At 39.1% G+C, this 20,827-nt stretch overlaps 1 protein-coding gene across 5 annotated transcripts in view; it reads right to left on the bottom strand.

Annotated features, from left to right (window-relative positions):
- Positions 1-13,012: 13,012 nt before the first annotated feature.
- Positions 13,013-20,827, bottom strand: part of PLD1 (phospholipase D1) — a 221,864-nt gene continuing 214,049 nt past the window's right edge. For all 5 annotated transcript variants that reach the window (XM_043473733.1, XM_043473736.1, XM_043473732.1 and 2 more), the window contains 2 exons: positions 18,263-18,380; positions 13,013-16,242 (listed from right to left, as the gene is read on the bottom strand). In XM_043473733.1, coding sequence (XP_043329668.1) covers positions 16,018-16,242; positions 18,263-18,380 — 343 coding nt within the window. In that variant the 3' untranslated portion in view covers positions 13,013-16,017. The remainder of the gene's footprint in view (positions 16,243-18,262; positions 18,381-20,827) is intronic.

Raw genomic sequence — 20,827 nt, 5'->3', positions numbered from 1 at the left:
TTCCTTTTCTCCTTTGCTTTTCACTTCTCTTCTTTTCAAGCTATTTGTAAGGCCTCCTCAGACAGCCATTTTGGTTTTTTGCATTTCATTTTCTTGGGGATGGTCTTGATCCCTGTCTCCTGTACAATGTCACGAACTTCCATCCATAGTTCTTCAGGCACTCTGTCAGATCTAATTCCTTTAATCTATTTGTCACTTCCACTGCATAATCATAAGGAATTTGATTCTGGTTGTACCTGAATGGTCTAGTGGTTTTCCCTACTTTCTTCAATTTAAGTCTGAATTTGGCAAGAAGGAGTTCATGATCTAAGCCACAGTCAGCTCCCAGTCTTGTTTTTGCTGATTGTATAGAGCTTCTCCATCTTTGGCTGCAAAGAATATAATCAATCAGATTTCACTATTGACAATCTGGAGATGTCCATGTGCAGTCTTCTTTTGTGTTGTTGGAAGAGGGTGTTTGCTATGACCAGTGTGTTTTCTTGGAAAAACTTTATTAGACTTTGCCTTGCTTCATTCTGTACTTCACGGCCAAATTTGCCTGTTACTCCAGGTATTTCTGGACTTCCTACACTTACATCCCAGTCCCCTATAATGAAAAGGACATCTTTTTTGGTGTTAGTTCTAAAAGGCCTTCTAGGTCTTCATAGAACCGTTCAACTTCAGCTTCTTCAACATTACTGGTCAGGGCATAGACTTGGATTACTATGATATTGAATGGTTTGCCGTGTAAACGAACAGAGGTCATTCTGTCGTTTTTGAGATTGCATCCAAGTACTGCATTTCGGACTCTTTTGTTGACTATGATGGCTACTCCATTTCTTCTAAGGGATTCTTTCCCACAGTAGTAGATATAATGGTCATCTGAGTTAAATTCACCCATTCCAGTCCATTTTATTTCGCTGATTCCTAAAATGTCGAAGTTCACTCTTGCCATCTCCTGTTTGACCACTTTCAATTTGCCTTGATTCATGGACCTAACATTTCAGGTTCCTATGCAACATTGCTCTTTACAGCATCAGACTTTGCTTCTATCACCAGTCACATCCACAACTGGGTGTTGTTTTTGCTTTGGCTCTGTCTCTTCATTCTTCCTGGAGATATTTCTCCACTGATCTCAAGTAGCACATTGGGCACCTACTGACCTGGGGAGTTCATCTTTCAGTATCCTAACTTTTTGCCTTTTCATACTGTTTATGGGGTTCTCAAGGCAAGAATGCTGAAGTGGTTTGCCATTCCCTTCTCCAGTGGACCACATTCTGTCCGACCTCTCCACCATGACCTGTCTGTCTTGGGTGGCCCCACATGGCATGGCTCATAGTTTCATTGAGTCAGACAAGGCTGTGGTCCATATGGTCCATGTGGTCACCTTTGCCATATTCTGTTCACTAGAACCAAGTCCCAGGTTCACTCCACACACAAGGGGAGGGGATTAAAGCTTAGATCAGAACTTTAACATAAAGAGTTATTTCTTATTAAATATCAGGATGAAGAAATAATTTCTCCAACATGAAACAATTTTAGTAAGAGCTCGAGGGTGTAACTATATCATCACATCACATCTGTATCACATAGTCTTCATGGGCATGAAAAGTTTCTGCCTATGGGAGAATATAGGTGACTTTGCTGAGAGTAATAGACATGGTTCAGGGTTTACTGCCTTGAAGGCTGATACTCAAATATTTTTTTAAGTTCAGATTAATGGCAATTATTTTTAAAATGTTTACTTTCCTCTTCAAAGCAACATGATATTTCAGAGTGAAGTTTAAAGTAGAACAACATCTAGGGATAAAATAGATTATGCTAATTAACTGTTATAACCTCCTATGAGTTAAATATTTGCTTTTATATAGACCTAATTAACTTTCTCTTCCAGTCTCTGAATACTCAGATGCCCTTCACAGCTCATATGCTTCATTCTATGTTTGGTCACTTTTAAAGCAGGATTGCCAAGTAAAACACAGTATGATCAATTAAATTTGAATTTCAGATAAACAAAGGTATAATTTTTTAGTGTAAGTATATCCATACCTGAGAACAAGGATGCATGAGAAATATTTATTTCAAAAAAGTATTCATTATAAAATTTAACAAAAGAGGTACCTAACAGAAGCACTGAAAACTATAAAATACTGCTGAAAGAAATCAAAGGTCATCTAAATAAATGGGATTTAGAAATCCCTTGTTCATGGATCAGAAGACATAATATTGTTAAGATGGCAATACTCTCAAATTGATCAATTCAATCTATATCATAATACCAGCTGGTTCTTCACAAGAAATTGACAAACTGATATTAAAATCTGTGTGGAAACACAAAGGTACCCTGAATAGCCAATACAGTCTTGGAAGAGCACAACAAATCGGAGGACATACATTTAGTAATTCAAAACCTACTGCAAAGCAAGAGTAATCAAGACTGTGATACTGGCATTAAGTATGGACATGTATGTTTACAAAATAAAACCGAAAGTCTAAAAATGAACACATATACCTATGGCAATTAATTTTCAGCATGGATGTGAACACTGGTCAAATGGGAAAGAATAGTGTTTTCAAAAAATGCCACTGAAACAACAGGATAGTCACATATAAAAGAATGAAGTTGAACTCTTAGTTCACACTATATAAAAAAAATTAACCCTGTATTGATCAAAGACCTAAACATAAAAGTCAAAATCATAAAACTCATAGAAAAAAAAATCAGGGTTAGTTTTTGTGACCTTGGATTTAGCAACAGATTCTCAGATACATCACCAAAAGCACAAGCAACAAAAACAAAAAGATAAATTGGACTTCATCAAAATTAAAAGTTCTGTGCTACAAAGGACACTAGGAACAAAGTGAAAAGACAAGCCACATAATAAGAGAAAATATTTGAAAATTGTATATCTAACAAGGAACTTCTGTATAGAATATGTAATGAGTTCTTAAACTCAATATAAAAAAGACAAACCAATAAAAAAAAAGGGGGCAAAGGATCTCAGTAGACATTTCTCCAAAAAAGATAGGCAAATGGCCAAAGAGCACGTGAAAATATTCTTTACATCATTAGCCATCAGGACAAGGCAAATGAAAACCCCAAGGAGATGCTACTCCACACCAACTAGGATGACTATAATAAAAATATCAGATAGAAACAAGTGTTGGTGAGGATACTGAACCATCATACATGGTGATAGAAATGAAAAACAGTCTGGCAGTTCCCCCCACAGTAAAAGAGTTACCTTATGATCTAGCAATTTCACTTCTAGATATGGATCTAAGAGAAATGAAAACATATGTCCACACCAAAACTTGTGGGCAAGTGTTTATAGCAGCCTTATTCATAAAAATAACAGATGTCAACAACCCAAATGTATGTCAATCAATGAATGGCTGAACAAAATTTGTTATTTCCACCTAAGGGAATACTGGTGGTGATGGTTTAGTCACTAAGTTATGTCCAACTCTTGTGACACCATGGACTGTATCCCACCAGGCTCCTCTTTCCATGGGATTTTCCAGGCAAGAATACTGGTATGGTTGCCATTTCCTTCTCCAGCGGATCTTCCCTGACCCAGGGATCAAACCCACATCTCCTGAATTGCAGGCGGAGTCTTTACCACTTCAATCACCAGAGAAGCCCTGTTTAGACCTTACCCATGTCATTTAATCTTTCAGTTCTCTGCTCCAGGAAGTGCAAACAAAAACAGCTGCTCTGATCTGATGAGCACCGATTCTGAGATCATACCTGGAAATATCTGAAGTTCTTTGGAGAAGGGAGGACCGTTTGGTGGTCTAATACAGCCCTTCTGGCTTACCTGGTTCATATCTGTTATGTGTCTCTGATATGCTCTGATGAAGGGAGACCCTGAAGTGGTGAATGAAACAGCAGCACAGTCAATGGAGAAAATACCCACGTATTCACCCCATACCATCTCAGGACCGAACTTTTTCCTGGCCCAGACTCCTTGCTATCGAGTAGAAGCATTTACCATAGAAAATTCAGGGTAGTTGGGTCTAGTGCATCCTGTCTGGAACTGCCAGGCCCAAAGCAGTAACTCTGAATCTATTTCTGGCCCTAGGTACGTGGTTTATACTATATATGGCCTTTTACAATTTTTAGGCACTTTCATTGATTGACTTATGTATTCTTTACTACAAGTCTTACCTTCAACAGTGAAATCAGAAGTTTTGCTTATGATGGATGTTCACTTAGTTATTATTTATCTTTGATTCCTCCAAATTTCCATTCCTAACTATAAACCTCCAGAGAGATCAAGCAAGGCACACACACAAAAGTCTATTAGTCTTGCTTGAAGTATACCGGTTTTGGTGACATCGGGGAAGGGGATGGATTGCTGGTCCCTTGGCTTGCGTCTCTTAGGTCAGACACAGGGATTCTGAGCACCCGCTTAGGATTTTTGCAAGTGCATGAAGGTAATGTACATCTTCTAGGTAGCAGAGTTATCACAAATAATCTCCACCAGAGGCAGGTTTTCCATAGGAGGCTGTTAATGGTCCATCATATGCTTATCTTAGCATAGGAATGAAGGGCGAAGAATTAAATTGAAGTAGTTTGCTTCTGGGCTCGGGTATAGTTCAATAATTTATTTCGCTGGTCTATGTGATGGGAGAAACTCTCAAGGCCTTTGCTTTCCCCTCAGACTCTCAACACTTATCTGTATCTCACTTTGGATGGTAATGGGTACATTTGTTCTGAACAGCATTTTTGCTTCAATAAATAAAAAATGGCACTGATAAGTTTCCCTCTTTCTTTTTATTTTTCTTAATGAAACATGAACATTTGGTTCCCCATTGTATTGCTATTATCCATGATCCTTAATCTTTTATTTGATATGCACCCATGTCTTCATGTATGAAAAACTCAAGGGTTGCAGACTAGCAGAAGCAGAAAGAATACATAACATGTAAGTGTTTCATGCAGTATAATGTCAGAGTTGTTACTAATGACCATTTTCTATTTGCAATAAAACATTCCTTTCAAAGATCACCGCATTTGTTGTAGCTTTCTCTGACCTATGAAAGCATCAAAGAGAATCCTTCTGCCATCTATACCTCTTTGACTTCTAAAAAGGACCAGGTATCTTACTAATATACATGTTATTTTGCAAACACATTTTAAAAAATGAAATCAGGTAAAACAGGGCTCACTGCTTACAACAATAGAAAGAGTCATCGAGGTTGGCTTAAGTTAACAACAGAAGCAACAAAAATACCATGGCTTGTTTGAAATTCAGGATCCTGAATACAAGGGGTTCCTCTTTCAATGTAAATCTAGTGCCATTTTCCTTTTTATGAGTGGCATTTGACAACCACTTGACAATTTGTATAATAGAACTCAGTGTGGATATGAATATAAGAAGCTTTGGGGTTCTTGCATGTGTGGGAAGGTAATGTACATCTTCTAGGCAGCAGAATTATCACACAGATAATCAACTCAGGAAAAGAACAGAGCAAAACCAAATATCTATCTGGGAAACAAGAAGTTTGGGGAAAAAATAGAAGTACACGGTGTTAGGAAGTGTTCTAATTTCATTCTTTCACACGTATCTCTCCAGTTTTCCTAGCACCACTTATTGAAGAGGCTGTCTTTGCCCCATTGTATATTCTTACATCTTTTGACAAAAATAAGGTACTCATAGGTGTGTGGGGTTATCTCTGGGCTTTCTATCTTGTTCCATAAACTCAAAATGGATTAAAGACGTAAATGTAAGACCAGAAACTATAAAACTCTTAGAGGAAAACATAGGCAGAACACTCGATGACATAAATCAAAGCAAGATCCTGTATGACCCACCTCCTAGAGTAATGGAAATAAAAACAAAAATAAACAAGTGGGACCTAATTAAACTTAAAAGCTTTTGCACAGCAAAGGAAACTACAAAGAAGGTGAAAAGACAACTCTCAGAATGGGAGAAAATAACAGCAAAGGAAACAACTGACAAAGAATTAATTTCCAAAAGAAATAAGCAGCTCATACAACTCAATACCAGAAAAATAAAAATAAATAAGCAGCTCATACAACTCAATACCAAAAAAATAAACTAGCCAATCAAAAAGTGGGGAAAAGACCTAAACAGTCATTTCTCCAAAGAAGACATACAGATGGCTAACAAATGCATGAAAAGATGCTCAACATCACTCATTATTAGAGAAATGCAAATCAATACTACGAGAGACCAATTCATACCAGTCAGAGTGGCCATCATCAAAAAGTCTACAGTCCACAAACAATAAATGCTGGAAAGGGTGTGAAGAAAAGGGAACCCTCTTGCATTGCTGGTGGGAATGTAAATTGACACAGCCACTATGGAAGAGGGTATGGAGATTACTTAAGAAACTAGGAATAAAGCCACTATATGACCTAGCAATCCCACTGCTAGGCATATACCCTGAAGAAGTCAAAACTGAAAAAGACACATGTACCCCAATGTTCACTTCAGCACTGTTTACAATAGCTAGAATATGGAAGCAGCCCAGATGTCCATCAACAAATGAACGGATAAAGAAGTTGTGGTACATATATACAGTGGAACACTACTCAGCCATAAAAAGGAACACATTTGAGTCAGGTCTAATGAGGTGAACAAACCTTGAGCCTACTATACAGAGTGAAGTGAGTCAGAAAGAAAAATATAAATATCATATACTGATGCATATAGATGGAATCTAGAAAGCTGGTACTGATGAATTTATTTTCAGGGCAGCAATGGAGAAACAGAGAACAGATCTATGGTCATGCGGGGAGGGGAGGAGGGAGAGGGTGAGATGTAGGGAGAGAGTAACATGGAAAGTTACATTACCATGTGTAAAACAGATGGCCAGTGGGAATTTGCTCTATGACTCAGTGAACTCAAACAGGGCCTCTGTGACAGTCTAGAAGGGTGGGATGGGGAGGGAGGTTCGGGAGGGAGGGGACATGGGTGTACCTATGGCTGATACATGTTGATGTTTGACAGAAAACAACAAAATTCTGTAATGCAATTATCCTTCAATTAAAAACAAATAAACAAATAAATAAGAAGTATAACAGCCGATGTTTATGGTGTCGAGCCTCCAATATGACCCCAATGACCCCACCCCCCAGTACTCATACTTTATATACAGGGTCTCTGACTTAATGATGGTTTGACTTAAAACTTTTGAAGGGATAAGTATGCAGCAGAAACTATACTTCAAATTTAAAATTTTATCTTTTCCCAGGTTCGGAACATGCAGTGCAATACTCTATGGTACTGGGTAGTAGTGGCAAGCCCATAGCTTCCAGTCAGCCAAGCAATCACAAAGGTAAAACAACTGACACCATTACAACCATTGTGTACCCATACAACCAAACAGAAGCTTTTCACTTTTGGTATAATATTCAATAAATTACATGAGGTATTCAACAGTTTATTTTGAAATAGACTTTATGTTAGTTGATTTTGCCCAACTATAGACTCATGTAAGTGTTCTGAGCACATTTAAGATAGGCTAGGCTAACTTGTTTGGTAGGTTAGGTATACTAAAAACATTTTCGATTTAACAATATTTTCAACTTAAAATGGGTTTATTGGGGCCTAAGCACATCTTAAGTCAAGGAAGATCTCCAGTCTTCTCCCATTCTGAATAGTGCCGACTGGGGTAATCAATAGGATAGTGTTGTAATGATGGTTTGTGACTTCCGAGACCAGGTCATAAAAGGCATATGTTTTCTGCTTGGTTTTCTCTTGGATCACTCGTTCTGAGGGAAGCTAGCTGCCATACTGTGAGGCTACTCAAGCAGCCCTATGGTATGAGGATCTTCACGGCAGCCTGTGTGTGGTTGTGGGTAGCTGGAGGTAACCTGGGGTCAGTTTGTGGGAAAGTGATGGGTGAAATGTGATGACTGCATTACAGTAAGCTCCATGATTAAATGCAAGAGGTTGGACCTGCATACATCAATACACCTAGGTATTAAAATTAGTGCTTCCCCAGAGATAATATTATTTATGTAAATAAAAATTCCTCAAACAAGAGTATACATTTTGCAGGCATACATTCAAGTAAAAAGATACACAAAAATACATTAAAATGATTAATGCTGATCATTGCAAGGAGGAGAAAATGAATGGAATGTGTAGATTAAAATAAGTAACAAATGAGTTAAACAAGAGAGGGAGTCTTAATGGGCTTTGGACTGAGGATTTACTCAATCTTCTGTACTAGAAGTTGAGATTTAAAATTAAAGAAAAAAAAAAAAAAACTGGAAAAAAACCCCAGAGTTTCAAAGGGAAGAGCATATGAAAGTGTGATAGAGAGGAGTAGCACACAATGACATCTCACACCGATTTCAAACAAAAAGGCATCTGTGATCCAGGGCTGTGCTGCTCTGGGCATAAGAGCAGGTAATTAGCAGGGAAGGGAAGGATAATTTAAGCAGCCAATCAGGAACTTACTGATTTTAAATTTTGCCATTTGCAGCCACATGAATGGACTTGGAAGGTATTATGGTGAGTGAAATAAATCAGACAACAAAGACAAATACTGTATATCACTTATTGTGGAATCTAAAATATACAACAAACTAGTGAATAAAACAAAAAAGTAGACTCACAGATACTGAGAACAAACTAATGGTTACCAGTGGGGAGGGAATGAAGGGGCAATAGGGATGGGGGATTTTTAAAAAAGGGGGCTTATTATGGGATTATATGAAATCATGTATATGGAAATTTTTAAAATTGTAAAGCATTATAGAATTTAATTTATTGAATTTCATTCAATAAAAACATAAATAAATTAAAAAAATCTTAGTTTGATGGGAAGGAAATCCAAAAAAGAGGGGATATATGTGTACGTATAGCTGATTCACTTTGTTGTAGAACAGAAACTAACATAGTGTTGTAAAGCAACTGTACTTCAGTAAAAACTTAAAAAGAAAGTCTTAGTGGGATAAGTAAAATGTGGCGGGAAAAAATTTTCTGATTTTGTCTTTTACCTTAGTGTTCCCTTCTCTTTATCTAGGGAATGCACTGTAATGCAAAATTTCTTATGAATGAAGACTTGTTATGAAAAAGAGGCTCAGAAAATGTCTTTACGTTCAAAGACTTTTTAAAAGTACTGCTCCTGTTTTTGTTTCTCATAAATCAGCAAATGTTTTCGCACTGAGTTACCTGGTGCAATTCTAAACCCACCTTTTGACCTACTTACTGTCTAGAAAGTGAATAGCCAAATATCATTGGAAAAACTATTTAATTTTCTTTAATCTTTTAAATGTGATTTTGATGATATTTAAAGTTTCCATTACCACAGCTCAAACTATATTTTAAAAAGTTATTGAGACTTTGTAAATATAAAGAGGAATTTAGAAATCTACTTCTTACCCTTCCACTCTAACATAAAACAACTCAGTTCTTTATGTTCTCATCCTCTTTACAGATTGGCCTAATGAATCTCACATATCATGCGCAAAGAAAGCTTTCAAATCACTTTCCACATAACCTGAACAACATACTACTCATTGTGACAAGCCTTATATGAAGTATGAAGAAAGAAGACCCTTGTCATCAAAGAAATTACAAGCTTCTAGAATAAGAATTACTATATTATGAAAACAAATCCACAGGCCCATTCTAGGGGACACTGTTGATGCCTCACCACACAGGCTGTCCCCCTACCTCTGAGGTCATCTGTGCTGCAGAGGGCAGGTCTTCACGCTGCAGCTTTGCCTCTGATGGGTTTCTCTCTGCCTCTCCACTCTCTCTCTCAGACCCACGTGGAGAAATAGAGATAGTTATTGCTCAGACACCTAATGTGTCTGGAGCTTGGAAGGGAGAGCGGGGCTGCAGGTGAGCAGAGAGATGGCAGGGAAGCCACTGGATCACCTGAGCACTGAGTGGAATGGGAAGAACAAGCCAGACCCCGAAGTGAAATGGAGAGAGAGGAGCCCAGGATGGGTCTACAAATGTGAGCAGTCCCCTGGGAGCCAAAGAGAGCTTGCAAGATGCCTAGGAGGGATGAACGCTGAGGGTGTCCTTGTTGAAAAAGCCAGTGGGGTACAAAAATAGGCAAAACTAATCTTTGTTTCAAAACCTGGGGAAAGTGGTTGTCCCGTCAGGAAATAAGCAGTAACTGAAAGAGGAGGCAGTAAAAGGGGGGGCTTCTGTTTCTTTCTCTTTCTGGGTGCTGCTGAGACTCGTGCATGAAGCTCGTGAGAAGGACTGGGAACGGCAGGGGACGCTGGGGCTCTGGTACCTGATCCAGGGTGCACACTTCTGTCTCCAACTCAGACCTACATCATGCTGGCTCTAAAAACCTCATGTGCAGAAGAAGGAATCTTCTTTTCAAAGAGAGGGACACTGCTGATTTCACACTTTTTAATTGTTTAATTAATGAATATTTACATTTTAAAAGTCAGTTAAGGAAGTCAGCATCCAGACCACTGACTGTGAGGCAGAAAATGGATACATGTGTCATTTCCAGGGCTTCACAGAGGAAAATCCAAGGAGACTGAGTTTCTTGAGTTCACAATTCTCATTCTGAATACAAACGGTTAGGCCTATCCATCCTCACTGAACACTTTAGTTAAAAACATTATCAACAGTGCTTCCATATTGAGTGCTCAGCCCGGAGGAGATTGCATTAGTTGACAATAACTCTTTCAGAACCAAAACTCATATGATTTTTCATTCCTGAAAGAACTTGACCTTGTTACCATTATTCGATTGTGGAATGCTGGCTCTGGGATAGGGAAGAGTTGAAAAGCTTGCTCATGGAAGAGATTAAAACTCACCCAAATCTGTTTGGTTGAGGTATTCTAACTGTTTATTCTCTGCTCTCTTTAGAGGAAGGATCAGTAAACATTTCTTAAGGATAGCAAGTAGTTTGGATTTGCAGATCATTTGGTCATGAGGCATGTAAACAAATGGACATGGCTGCAGTCAAGTAAAACTTTATTTACAAAAACAAGAGGCCCAGTCTTTGTTTGCCAAAGCCTGTCATAAGGGTGAGGCTAGGCGCCCGAGTTCTGTCCAGAATATCTGAATATTCTGAATGGGTGAATGTTCATCAACATGTGTTTGGTTTTTGTGTCAGAGACATGTGCTCCAACTACAATTTTCTAGTATGAATTTTTAGAATGACTGAGGAAGAGTATCAGTATTTTTGACCCAGACCATTTTATGTCATGAATCCAAGTGGAATATACCTTAGGAGAACATGATGTTATATTTCCCAGTGTTGAGCAGAACTAGGACGACACTCAACTTAAGTGCATATACCTAGAATAAAGTGAACAATTGAGATGCTGGAGATAGGAAAGAGTAATTAAGCCTACATTTTGGTTGGACTGCCATCCCAGTCTCTGACTTTAAAACGTAAAAGTTTAAAATGATTAGTGTGACAAATTTTCATTATTTTAGATTAACTTTTTAAGTTAAAATTTAAAATTGGTATAAAGGAAAAAATAAGATAACCTATAATAAATTCAGTCACAGCATTTTTGGTTCCTTTAATGAATCCTTCTAATCTTAAGTCAAAGCTGGTAATATATCACATGTGAATTAAATGCCATTAGGCATTTATGATGGTATCTGCCTCCCCTAAACATAAGGCAAATCCATTGATTCTTCACCTGCAACTTTTTGATAGATGGTGAATTCCTTTTCCAGTGAATTTCTAGATTCAAGAATTTAAGGTGGGAGGGGGGATCGGGATGGGGAATACATGTAAACCCATGGCTGATTCATGTCAATGTATGACAAAAACCACTACAATATTGTAATTAGCCTCCAACTAACAAAAATAAATGAAAAAAAAAAAAAAAAGAATTTCTCAAGGCCTATGCCTGGTAATATGGCCACCTGATGTGAAGGACTGACTCATCTGAAAAGACCCTGATGCTGGGAAAGATTGAGGGAGGGAGGAGAAGGGGACAACAGAGGGTGAGATGGTTGGATGGCATCACCGACTCGATGGACATGAGTTTGGGTAAACTCCGGGAGTTGGTGATGAACAGGGAGGCCTGGCATGCTGCAGTCCATTGGGTTGCAAAGAGTCGGACACAACTCAACGACTGAACTGAACTGATGCCTGGTAAAACTCATTTTAAACCTCCAAATTGCCAGTATTAACTGACCTCAGAGGATCTTCCAAGGGAATAAAATTGTATTCCTAAGCACACTGAAAATCCTATAACATTTGCTCATTTCATAATGAGAGAATAGAGAGGGGTGAGAAGACATGAAGAGTCCTCTTTAGCCCCTCTCCAGAAGGTGACAGGCAGCTGAGAATGCTCATGTGCCATATCAGATCAGAAATGTTAAAAAGAACCATTACCTCTGTTAAAAAATAGTAATATTTTGTCAGTCACTTCAAAGTGTGAGTTAAACTGAAATTTATTATAGAGGCCTCATGGTTTTTTTTTTCTTTTTTCCCCAGAAAGCTCTTTCTTGTCCTCTAAAATGGTTTCCATAATAAGGAAGGGCTCTGGATGGGGCCAGTGGTTGAAAGAATAAGGAATGAGGAGAGGCAGAAAGAAGTGCAGGGTCTTCATAATGTATATAAAACCTGTTATGCCTGTTATCTTACATCTGCAAAAAAGGTTTCCTGGCTTGCTGTTTTCATCTGGAAGACTGTTAATTCAAAAATATATTACATTTTCTTGTTATTACTTAAGAGATTAACTGCTTACATTTTTGATTACCTAGAGATAAAATTTTTTTCCAAAGATGCTATTAAAATAAAATCAATGCTTTGTTTTACAATATGTCACTCAATTATCTAGTGACCAGCTCTCCAAGCCCTTCTGTGATGCTTTGCAGCTGAAAAAGAAGACAGTCCCATTAGAGGGTGAGTAACCAAGTGGACACCTGCTCCAGAGCAAACGCCTGCACCTGACCTGCGGTGTTGAGCGTCCTCCAACGACTAAGCTTGGCCAGCATGAATAGCTTTAATAGGCCATGACCACTTTCTACCCTTCACTTCTTATAATCACAGATTTTTTTTTCCCCCTTCTTGAAAGCAAAAATGATCACACGGATTATCAGAATCTCAGGTACAGCACTTAAAGGCTGTAATTACCTTTTGTAATTTCAAAAGATTATAGTCAGTTTAAAGCGTGGTACAGATTCATAATAGTTTTTCAAGATGCTAAATCCCTTGCATTTTATTTATTTATTTAGTCCCTTGCGTTTTAAAGTTTATATCAGACACTGCAACGTTAAGGTATTTGAACTTCTAGTAGGTAGTAACGGTGTCAGAGAATGATGGGTAATTAGGTCATACATCTTGTGTCCACAGCCCATGTGATTTTTACAGAATGGTACATTATGTAAACTGCCACTGCGAAGCAAGGCATTGTGGCCCTGAATTTCCCATAAATCCACCCAAATAAATCTTGTAGCCCCTCTCTTTGCAGATAAACATCTTGCCTTTGAGAAGATTCAGTAGAAAAGAACCTTGCTAACAGTTTCTTTAGCAATAGCAGGAAGATTTTCTTGTCTGAGACTCCATAAGGTTTTCATTTCATTAGCTCTCTCTTCCATCTCCTTTATTTATCCAACAAACTTGTACTGAGCACCTCCTATGAGCCAGGCTCTGTTTCAAGATCTGGAGATAACAATATGAACAAAACGCAGGGAAGTCCCTGACCCATGGAGCTTCCATTCTAGTTGAGGGACACGGACAAGCACATAAATCCATAAGATCACAGGGTTCAAAACAGCTTAGAGACATCCTCTCTGAAATCTATTTATTGCATCTCCTCATTGTGGGGCAGTGATGAGTGAAAGGAGAGGCCAGCAGGGGACCGCAGCAGTGTCCTTAGTCCTAATGGGTGAAGAGTCCTTCAACTAACAAGGGTCTCAGTTTCCTCAGCTATAAAATGGGGAGAGGTTGTATTACATGCTTTTTTTTTTTTTAAAGAGAAAGGGCCCTTTCAAGAGCCAGTCTTTTGACTCTTCTACATTTAAAAAAACATTGAAAAAGAAAATATGAGAAATCCGTAGGTATTCCACATATACTCAACACTTTAAATGGCAATCTAAACTTCACAAATAGCAAACATCTTATTTATGACGGCTATAGAATGAAGCCATTTTTTCATCTTTGGCCGCCATAAAAGCATATTAATTTCCATCGTTGGTTACACAGTCTCACCTCATTTGTAAAACTCTCTTGTGGGTATGTAACACTGTCTCTTTCCTGCTAACTGACTTTATGTTTCACTGGCTTTATGTTCCTATTTAGTCTTTTCTACTGGACTACCAACTCGATGGGCATGAATTTGAGTAAACTCCGGGAGTTTGTGATGGACAGGGAGGCCTGGCATGCTGCGATTTGTGGGGTTGCAAAGAGTTGGACACGACTGAGTGACTGAACTGAACTGACTGACTGATTGGACTACCAGCTCTATGAAACAGGTATGGATCCTTACTTCTTTGGACGAGATTCTGTCCAGGTAACCCATAAAGGTGTGATTATTGCACTCAGTGTAAGTGTGAAAGTGAAAGTGTTAGTCACTCAGTTGTGTGACCCCATGGACTATAGTCTGCCAGGCTCCTCTGTCCACGGGATTCTCCAGGCAAGAATACTGGAGTGGGTTGCCATTCCCTTCTCTAGTGGATCTTCCTGACCCAGGCATCGAACCCAGATCTCCTGCATTGCGGGCAGATTCTCTACTGTCTGAGCCAGCAGGGAAGCCCCATCTATACCATATTTTATGGCCTGTTGGGAACCCACATTAGTTCTTCAAGTTGTAAGAGTAGTTCTGCATAATAAAACTAGAGCTATGGGGTATCAAAGGGTATGTTAACATCCAAAAAGGAGAAATGGATTTCCTGAACAAGTCACAGATGAGGATAGTGTGAATTAATAAATAACCCTAACCTCTTTGGAACTGTAGTGGAATGTTAATGCTTATTTAATAATGCAAGAGATGGTGCATGTATTTTACAATCAATTTTTCTTCTAGAAGGTAGCATAGCTGGAGAGCTGAATGTCAAATAAGGCTGGGCTCATACTCATTCACTTGGCATGAGTTATGAAGCCCCTGATTCTCTTGAAAGACAAGTTGTATTTGCTGGTTTTATTTTGAGATGTAGAAACTCCAATTTCAATCTGGCAGCTATGGATGGCAGGAAATTTTACAGGACTGTAAGAAATGTTCTTTCCTTATCTGAATCTGATTCCCACCAACATGTTGGTGATTTCTGAAGGCTGTATGCTCTGTCTTTGAGTTTTATGGGTTGCTGTGTAATCAAATATCCTACACATGTTTTCAAATCTGATCCGGTGGGCCCTATCATAAGGATACATCTTGTCAGTGCCTTTGGAGGTAAAGTGAAATCTCTGCTGTAATAATCAAATTTAATTCCTTCCTGTTGCTCTGTCGTGTCAAGATACATACTATCAATATTATCAGAAGTACCTAACATGGGCTGCTGTGTATACTAAGGTCTGTCCTGTCCTTTCAGTCACTGGAAGGGAAGAAGGACCACATCCTTGGTTGGGTGCACACCACAACTCCAGGACCAGATGGGCAGAGCATCCCATGGAACCTTCAAGAATCTCAGAGCAGCATCACAACATCTTCTAGCAGTAAACATTCTGTGAAACAGAGCCTGTATGGATTACAAGATGAAGGCAGGTCCAGCAAACAACAGCTGCATGTGTGAGGGTCAGAGGAAATTAAGGAGGTTCAGACAACTTTTGGCAACGTAGATCACAGTTACAGATAAATTCTTGTTAGCAAAGAAAATGCACTTTGGTATACATCACGGAATTGAAATATGTGTTGAAGCTGTTGGGTATATACTACCTAAGAACGCAGTCCCTTTTTCACAAGGAGAGGCACGAGGAATTATAAAGCCAAGCCGATGTTCATTGTCCTTACATCAGTATGACTGCAGCCCTTCCAAGTCAACTCAAAGAGTTGCAATCCAAGGGGTGGATGTGTGCTCTGGGTCTGGCTTTGTCTATTAGGTCTCCAGAAAGTCAGAATGTGACGTGTACTCTTCAGAGTGGAAGTCTCTGAGCTGCAAATAAGTATAACGCTTAAGTCCAAACCTCCATGGGCACCATGGCTTCCTTGGTTCCAACAGAAGGCAGTAGGTTTTCTTCAGACAAGAAATAAAAGGGGAATTGCACCAAGAACCCACGGATCTTTTTCAGTTCTTCCTCAGCTCTAATGGGATCCTCCTTTGCTAATATGGGCTTGCTTATAAAGTCTCTCAGCTGAATTAAATTGTGTACTTCATCATTGGGAAGGCACCGGAACACCTGATCAAAATGCAAATAGGAAACTGAGTGATAAGTTTAAAAGAAAGCATATCCCCTTTATGGAAAATACTCACTCTGACAGACAAAACCTTTGTTTTATGAAACATATGTGTTTTATGTTACATCACAGACCTGATTGAAGGGTTGCTTCTTTTATTTGCTACAGAGAGTGCGAGATTTGCTTCCATCAAAAAAAGAAAAAAACCATAGAGGACTTCCCTGGTGGTTCAGTGGTTGACACTCTGAGCTTCCACGCAGGGGGCATAGGTTCAATTCCTGGCTGGAGAAGTTCTATATACCATGCAGTATGGGACGGTGGTGGGGGAGAGAGATTGTATATCTGATCTATGGGGGAGGGGTGCTTCCCAGGTGGCTCAGGGGTAAAGAACTGGTCTGCCAATGGTGGAGACCTGGGTTCAATCCCTGGGTGGAGAAGACCCCCTGGAGGAGGGCATGGCAACCCACTCTAGTATTCTTGGAGAACTATGAACAGGGAAGCCTGGTGGGCTACAGTCCACGGGGTCACACGAGTCGGACATGATTGACAGAGCACAAATGAGTGCATATCTAATCTGCATTATCCTGTGACTGACCACAGGATAATGTCAGGTGGTGGTAGGGAGATTCATGGGTGATAGCCTACTTTAAGGTTAATTTTTTTGGATAATAATCATCCTTGAATTTCACTGGAGGTTCTCGTCTAAAAGAAAAATTGTATATTTTCTCTTTTTATTTTGAAAAATGTTTATGTCGGTACCTGTACTTAAAGTTATCAGTTATATATGTATTTTGCTCATTGAAAATAAGTTTCACACATCATAACACTTCACACCTGAATACCTCAGTATGCATTTCTTAAGAATAAGGAAATGTGCCTATATATCCATAATACCATTCTCACACCTCAGAAAATCAATTTCATGTCATTTAAGATATGGTCCATATTTAGATTGATCTGATTATTCCCAAAATGTCTTCTAGAGCTGTTATTCCCCCCAATCCAGGATCCAAACTAGGCTGTGCCCTGCATTTTAAAAATACTCTACACATACGACCTATTTAATCATGTCTGTGAGTCCTCAGTATGAAATAGGTCTATGTAGATAGTTGTCATGTTTCATTAGAAACATGAATTTTTTGTGTTCACAGATGAATTTTCTGTGCTGAAGGGAGTCTGGAAGTCAGAAGAAGAATGCCCTCTTACCCTGTTTATGATAGACAGTCATATGATAGAGTCAATGGATCTCAGTTTGAATATTTTCTGTGATAAAGGTAGCTACTTGATGATGTAACCTGTTCCAGGGTTGGGGGACTCTTAACTCTTGCACAGTCTTTCTCATCACTAATGGATGGAACGTACTAGAAGAGGCATTTGGCCTCCCTAACAGATGAAGCTGGTTTTAAAACCTTTCCAAAGTTGCAATTGTCCAAATGAGGAAGTTTCTCATTATTAATAAGCTTCATCATTAGAATGCATATCATTTACTATGTGCTATGTACTAAATACATTTAACAGATTATTTTTTATCCTCATGACCACCTCATGAATATTCCTCCCAATTTATAAGAGAGGAAAGAAAGGAAGGCTCAGAACATCAAATTACTATACACATACTCATACCACCAGCAACTGCGTGAGCTGGGCTGAACTCAGGTCTGACTCATTTTTTGATCCCATCTGCTTTTTCTTTTTATCACTAGACATGTACAAAGTCTGGGTAACCACCCACTAAGGAGGCTTATGATGGGATTCTGGAATCTGAGATCAGAATGCCACTGAAGTCTCTTCTAAACCATAATCCATGACTCTTACTGACTCTGTTTTCTTAACGTCTACAAAGAAGTCGGACACGACTGAGCGACTTCACTTCACTTCACAAAGAAGTATTTGATTATAATTTGGAGGTATGTTGTGTTTTTACACTTGTTAAGAATACTCTGTACCAATAATATGCAGAAATAATGATATACTTTTGTGATATGATTCAATGTAAAAAGGAGGAGGATATGCGAATCTCACCTTATCATAAATTGTAGCATTTCGAGCTGCTGTTGAAACCCACACCTCCTTGAAGAATTTGTCACTCACTGGATCCTGAATGTCTTCACTGGGGCCAGAAAGATAGCCAAGGACAACCCTGAAATATAAGTGTCCTCCTGAATGAGTAACTGAGACAAAAACACTTTGTTTGCAGGCACTGTTTCAAACAGTACAGTAACTCAGGCACTCAACCATACAAGCCTATTTTTTTAAAAAGGAAATCAAAGGAAGCCATTAAGACTAAATGTGTATCCATAAGGGAAAAAGACAGCATGTACCCCAATGTTCATTGCAGTGTTACTGACAATAGCTAGGACATGGAAGGAACCTAGATGTCCATCAACAGATGAATGGATAAAGAAGCAACGGTACATATATACAATGGAATATTATTCAACCATAAAAAGGAATGCATTTGAGTCAGTTCTAATGAGGTAGATGAACCTAGAGCTTATTATACAGATTGGAGTAAGTCAGAAAGAGAAAAACAAATATTGTATATTGACACATATATATGGAATCTAAAAGATGGTACTAATGACCTTATTTGCAGGGCAGCAACGGAGACACAGAGAACAGATTGTGGACACAGTAGGGGAGGAAGAGAGAGGGATGAATTGAGAGAGTAGGGTGGGACGAATTGAGGAAATATACACATTACCGTATGTAAAATAGATAGCCAGTGGGAATTTGCTGTATTACTCAGGAACTCAAACCAGTGTTCTGTGACAATTTAGAGGTGTGGGAAGGGGTGGGAGGTGGGAGGGAGGTCCAAGAGGGAGACGACATATGTATACCTATGGCTGATTCATGTTGATGTATGGCAGAAACCAACACAATATTGTAAAGCAATTATATTCCAATTAAAAATAAATAAATATACAAAAAAAGACTGTGTGTGTCTTTATGAAAAAAAAAATCCTAAGTTGCAAAACAAAACAAAAGCCCTAAGTTGTTACAATGCTTGAAACTTTTAACTGTTAGACAAGAAAGACCTTCATTTCATTCTAAGAGAGTCCTTGTAATTTGGCCTAGGAAGGTGAGGACCTTGGAAGATAGGACTGGTATTCAAAGAATGTGCCAGCCAATATGCTGAGCCCTTTCCAGAAATGATCTCAGTAAATCCTCAACTGCCTATGAGGAAGTAACCATTAAAAAATAATAAAAAGGGGACACTATTATTATTTTCCTTTTACAGAAAAGGGCACTAAGGCACAGAAAGTTTAAGTAACTCTTTCAAGGTCACACAGCTTAATAAGCTGTAGATCTGGGACTCCAACCTGGACCACCGAACTCCTAAACCTGTGCTCTTAACCAAGACCCAACCTTCTTACCCCCCTTTTTCCTTCTAACCTTCCCTCTTCCCTCCCTTGGGCCAAGAACTATGCTGAACTCTAGGGTATAGAAATGAACACAAAAGACATAAGAGTCTCTCTGGGTAGAGTTAAATTTGGTGGGTTAGATCAACACCGAATAAAGAATCACCCTCAGAAGGAATTGATTAAAACGTGGTAAATACCAGGTATGCTTTAAGAGTATGAGTTGGGAGTAGTCAGTCTTTTCCTTCCCCGCCTACCATCTTTCAGGATTCAGTACAAGGCTGCCTCTAAACAACTTCTGATGGCTCCTTCTTCTCCCACTTCCTATTTCTCCCCGGTCACTTTTTCTTTCTTTGTCCCCCACACCGTGCCTCACATATGCTTTGTTTTTGTCAGAACACCTGCAATATTCACACACTTTTTGCTTTTAACCGGCCCATCTCCCAGTTCTAGTGCATAAACTCTTTGAGAGAGAATGATTTAGTTAGTCTCATATCCCCAGAGTACCTGGCATAAAAGAATACATGCAGTAGATTGTCTGAGTGGATCAAATATAAACAGAGGACTAGAAATAATAAGAAATTCTCAGGCAAAGCAAGACAAATTTCAGAGGTCATATTTGAAAATGATAAGAGCTCTTGTGCTTACAAAAAGCCAGAGAGTTAAAAAGCACATCTATTTTAATCCTGTGAGGTTGATGGTGCATGATTCCCATTTTGCAAATGGGAAACAAAAGGTTGGAGACATTTTATTAGCAGAGCAAGAATCTAAGCTGAGTCCAAAGCCCTTTTCTCACACACCTGACAGGTTCAAGGAATAAATACAAAGGCTTGTGCTACACTGGAAACAGAAGTGGAGGAATGGGTCTCAGAAGGGTTTTGGCTTTTACACTGCATGAAATTGGGACGCACTGCAGGCACGGGAGCAAGGAGTGACAGAAACTGATTTACATATTAAAAAACCAGCTGCTGTGTTGAGAATAAACTGGGCAGGGTGTGGGTTGAAACGTGGAGAGCAGCTGGGAGTCACTGCAGTGATCTCGGTGGGAGACGATGGTGGCGTGAGCAGTGGGGAGGAAGGTGGGGAGATCAGGTTTCACTGATGCAGTGGACATAGAACATGACAAAAATAGGCATCAGGATGACTAAAAGGGCTCTTTGGCTTGAGCAACTAGATGAAGGCAGTTGCCATTAGCTGAGATGGGGAATTCTGTGTGTAGAGTCAG

This window comes from Cervus canadensis, chromosome 7 (genome assembly GCF_019320065.1).
Source record: "Cervus canadensis isolate Bull #8, Minnesota chromosome 7, ASM1932006v1, whole genome shotgun sequence".
NCBI classification, from domain to species: Eukaryota; Metazoa; Chordata; class Mammalia; order Artiodactyla; family Cervidae; genus Cervus; species Cervus canadensis.
The sequence above is the reverse complement of the archived record's forward strand: the minus strand, read 5'-3'. Positions and strand labels throughout refer to the sequence as shown.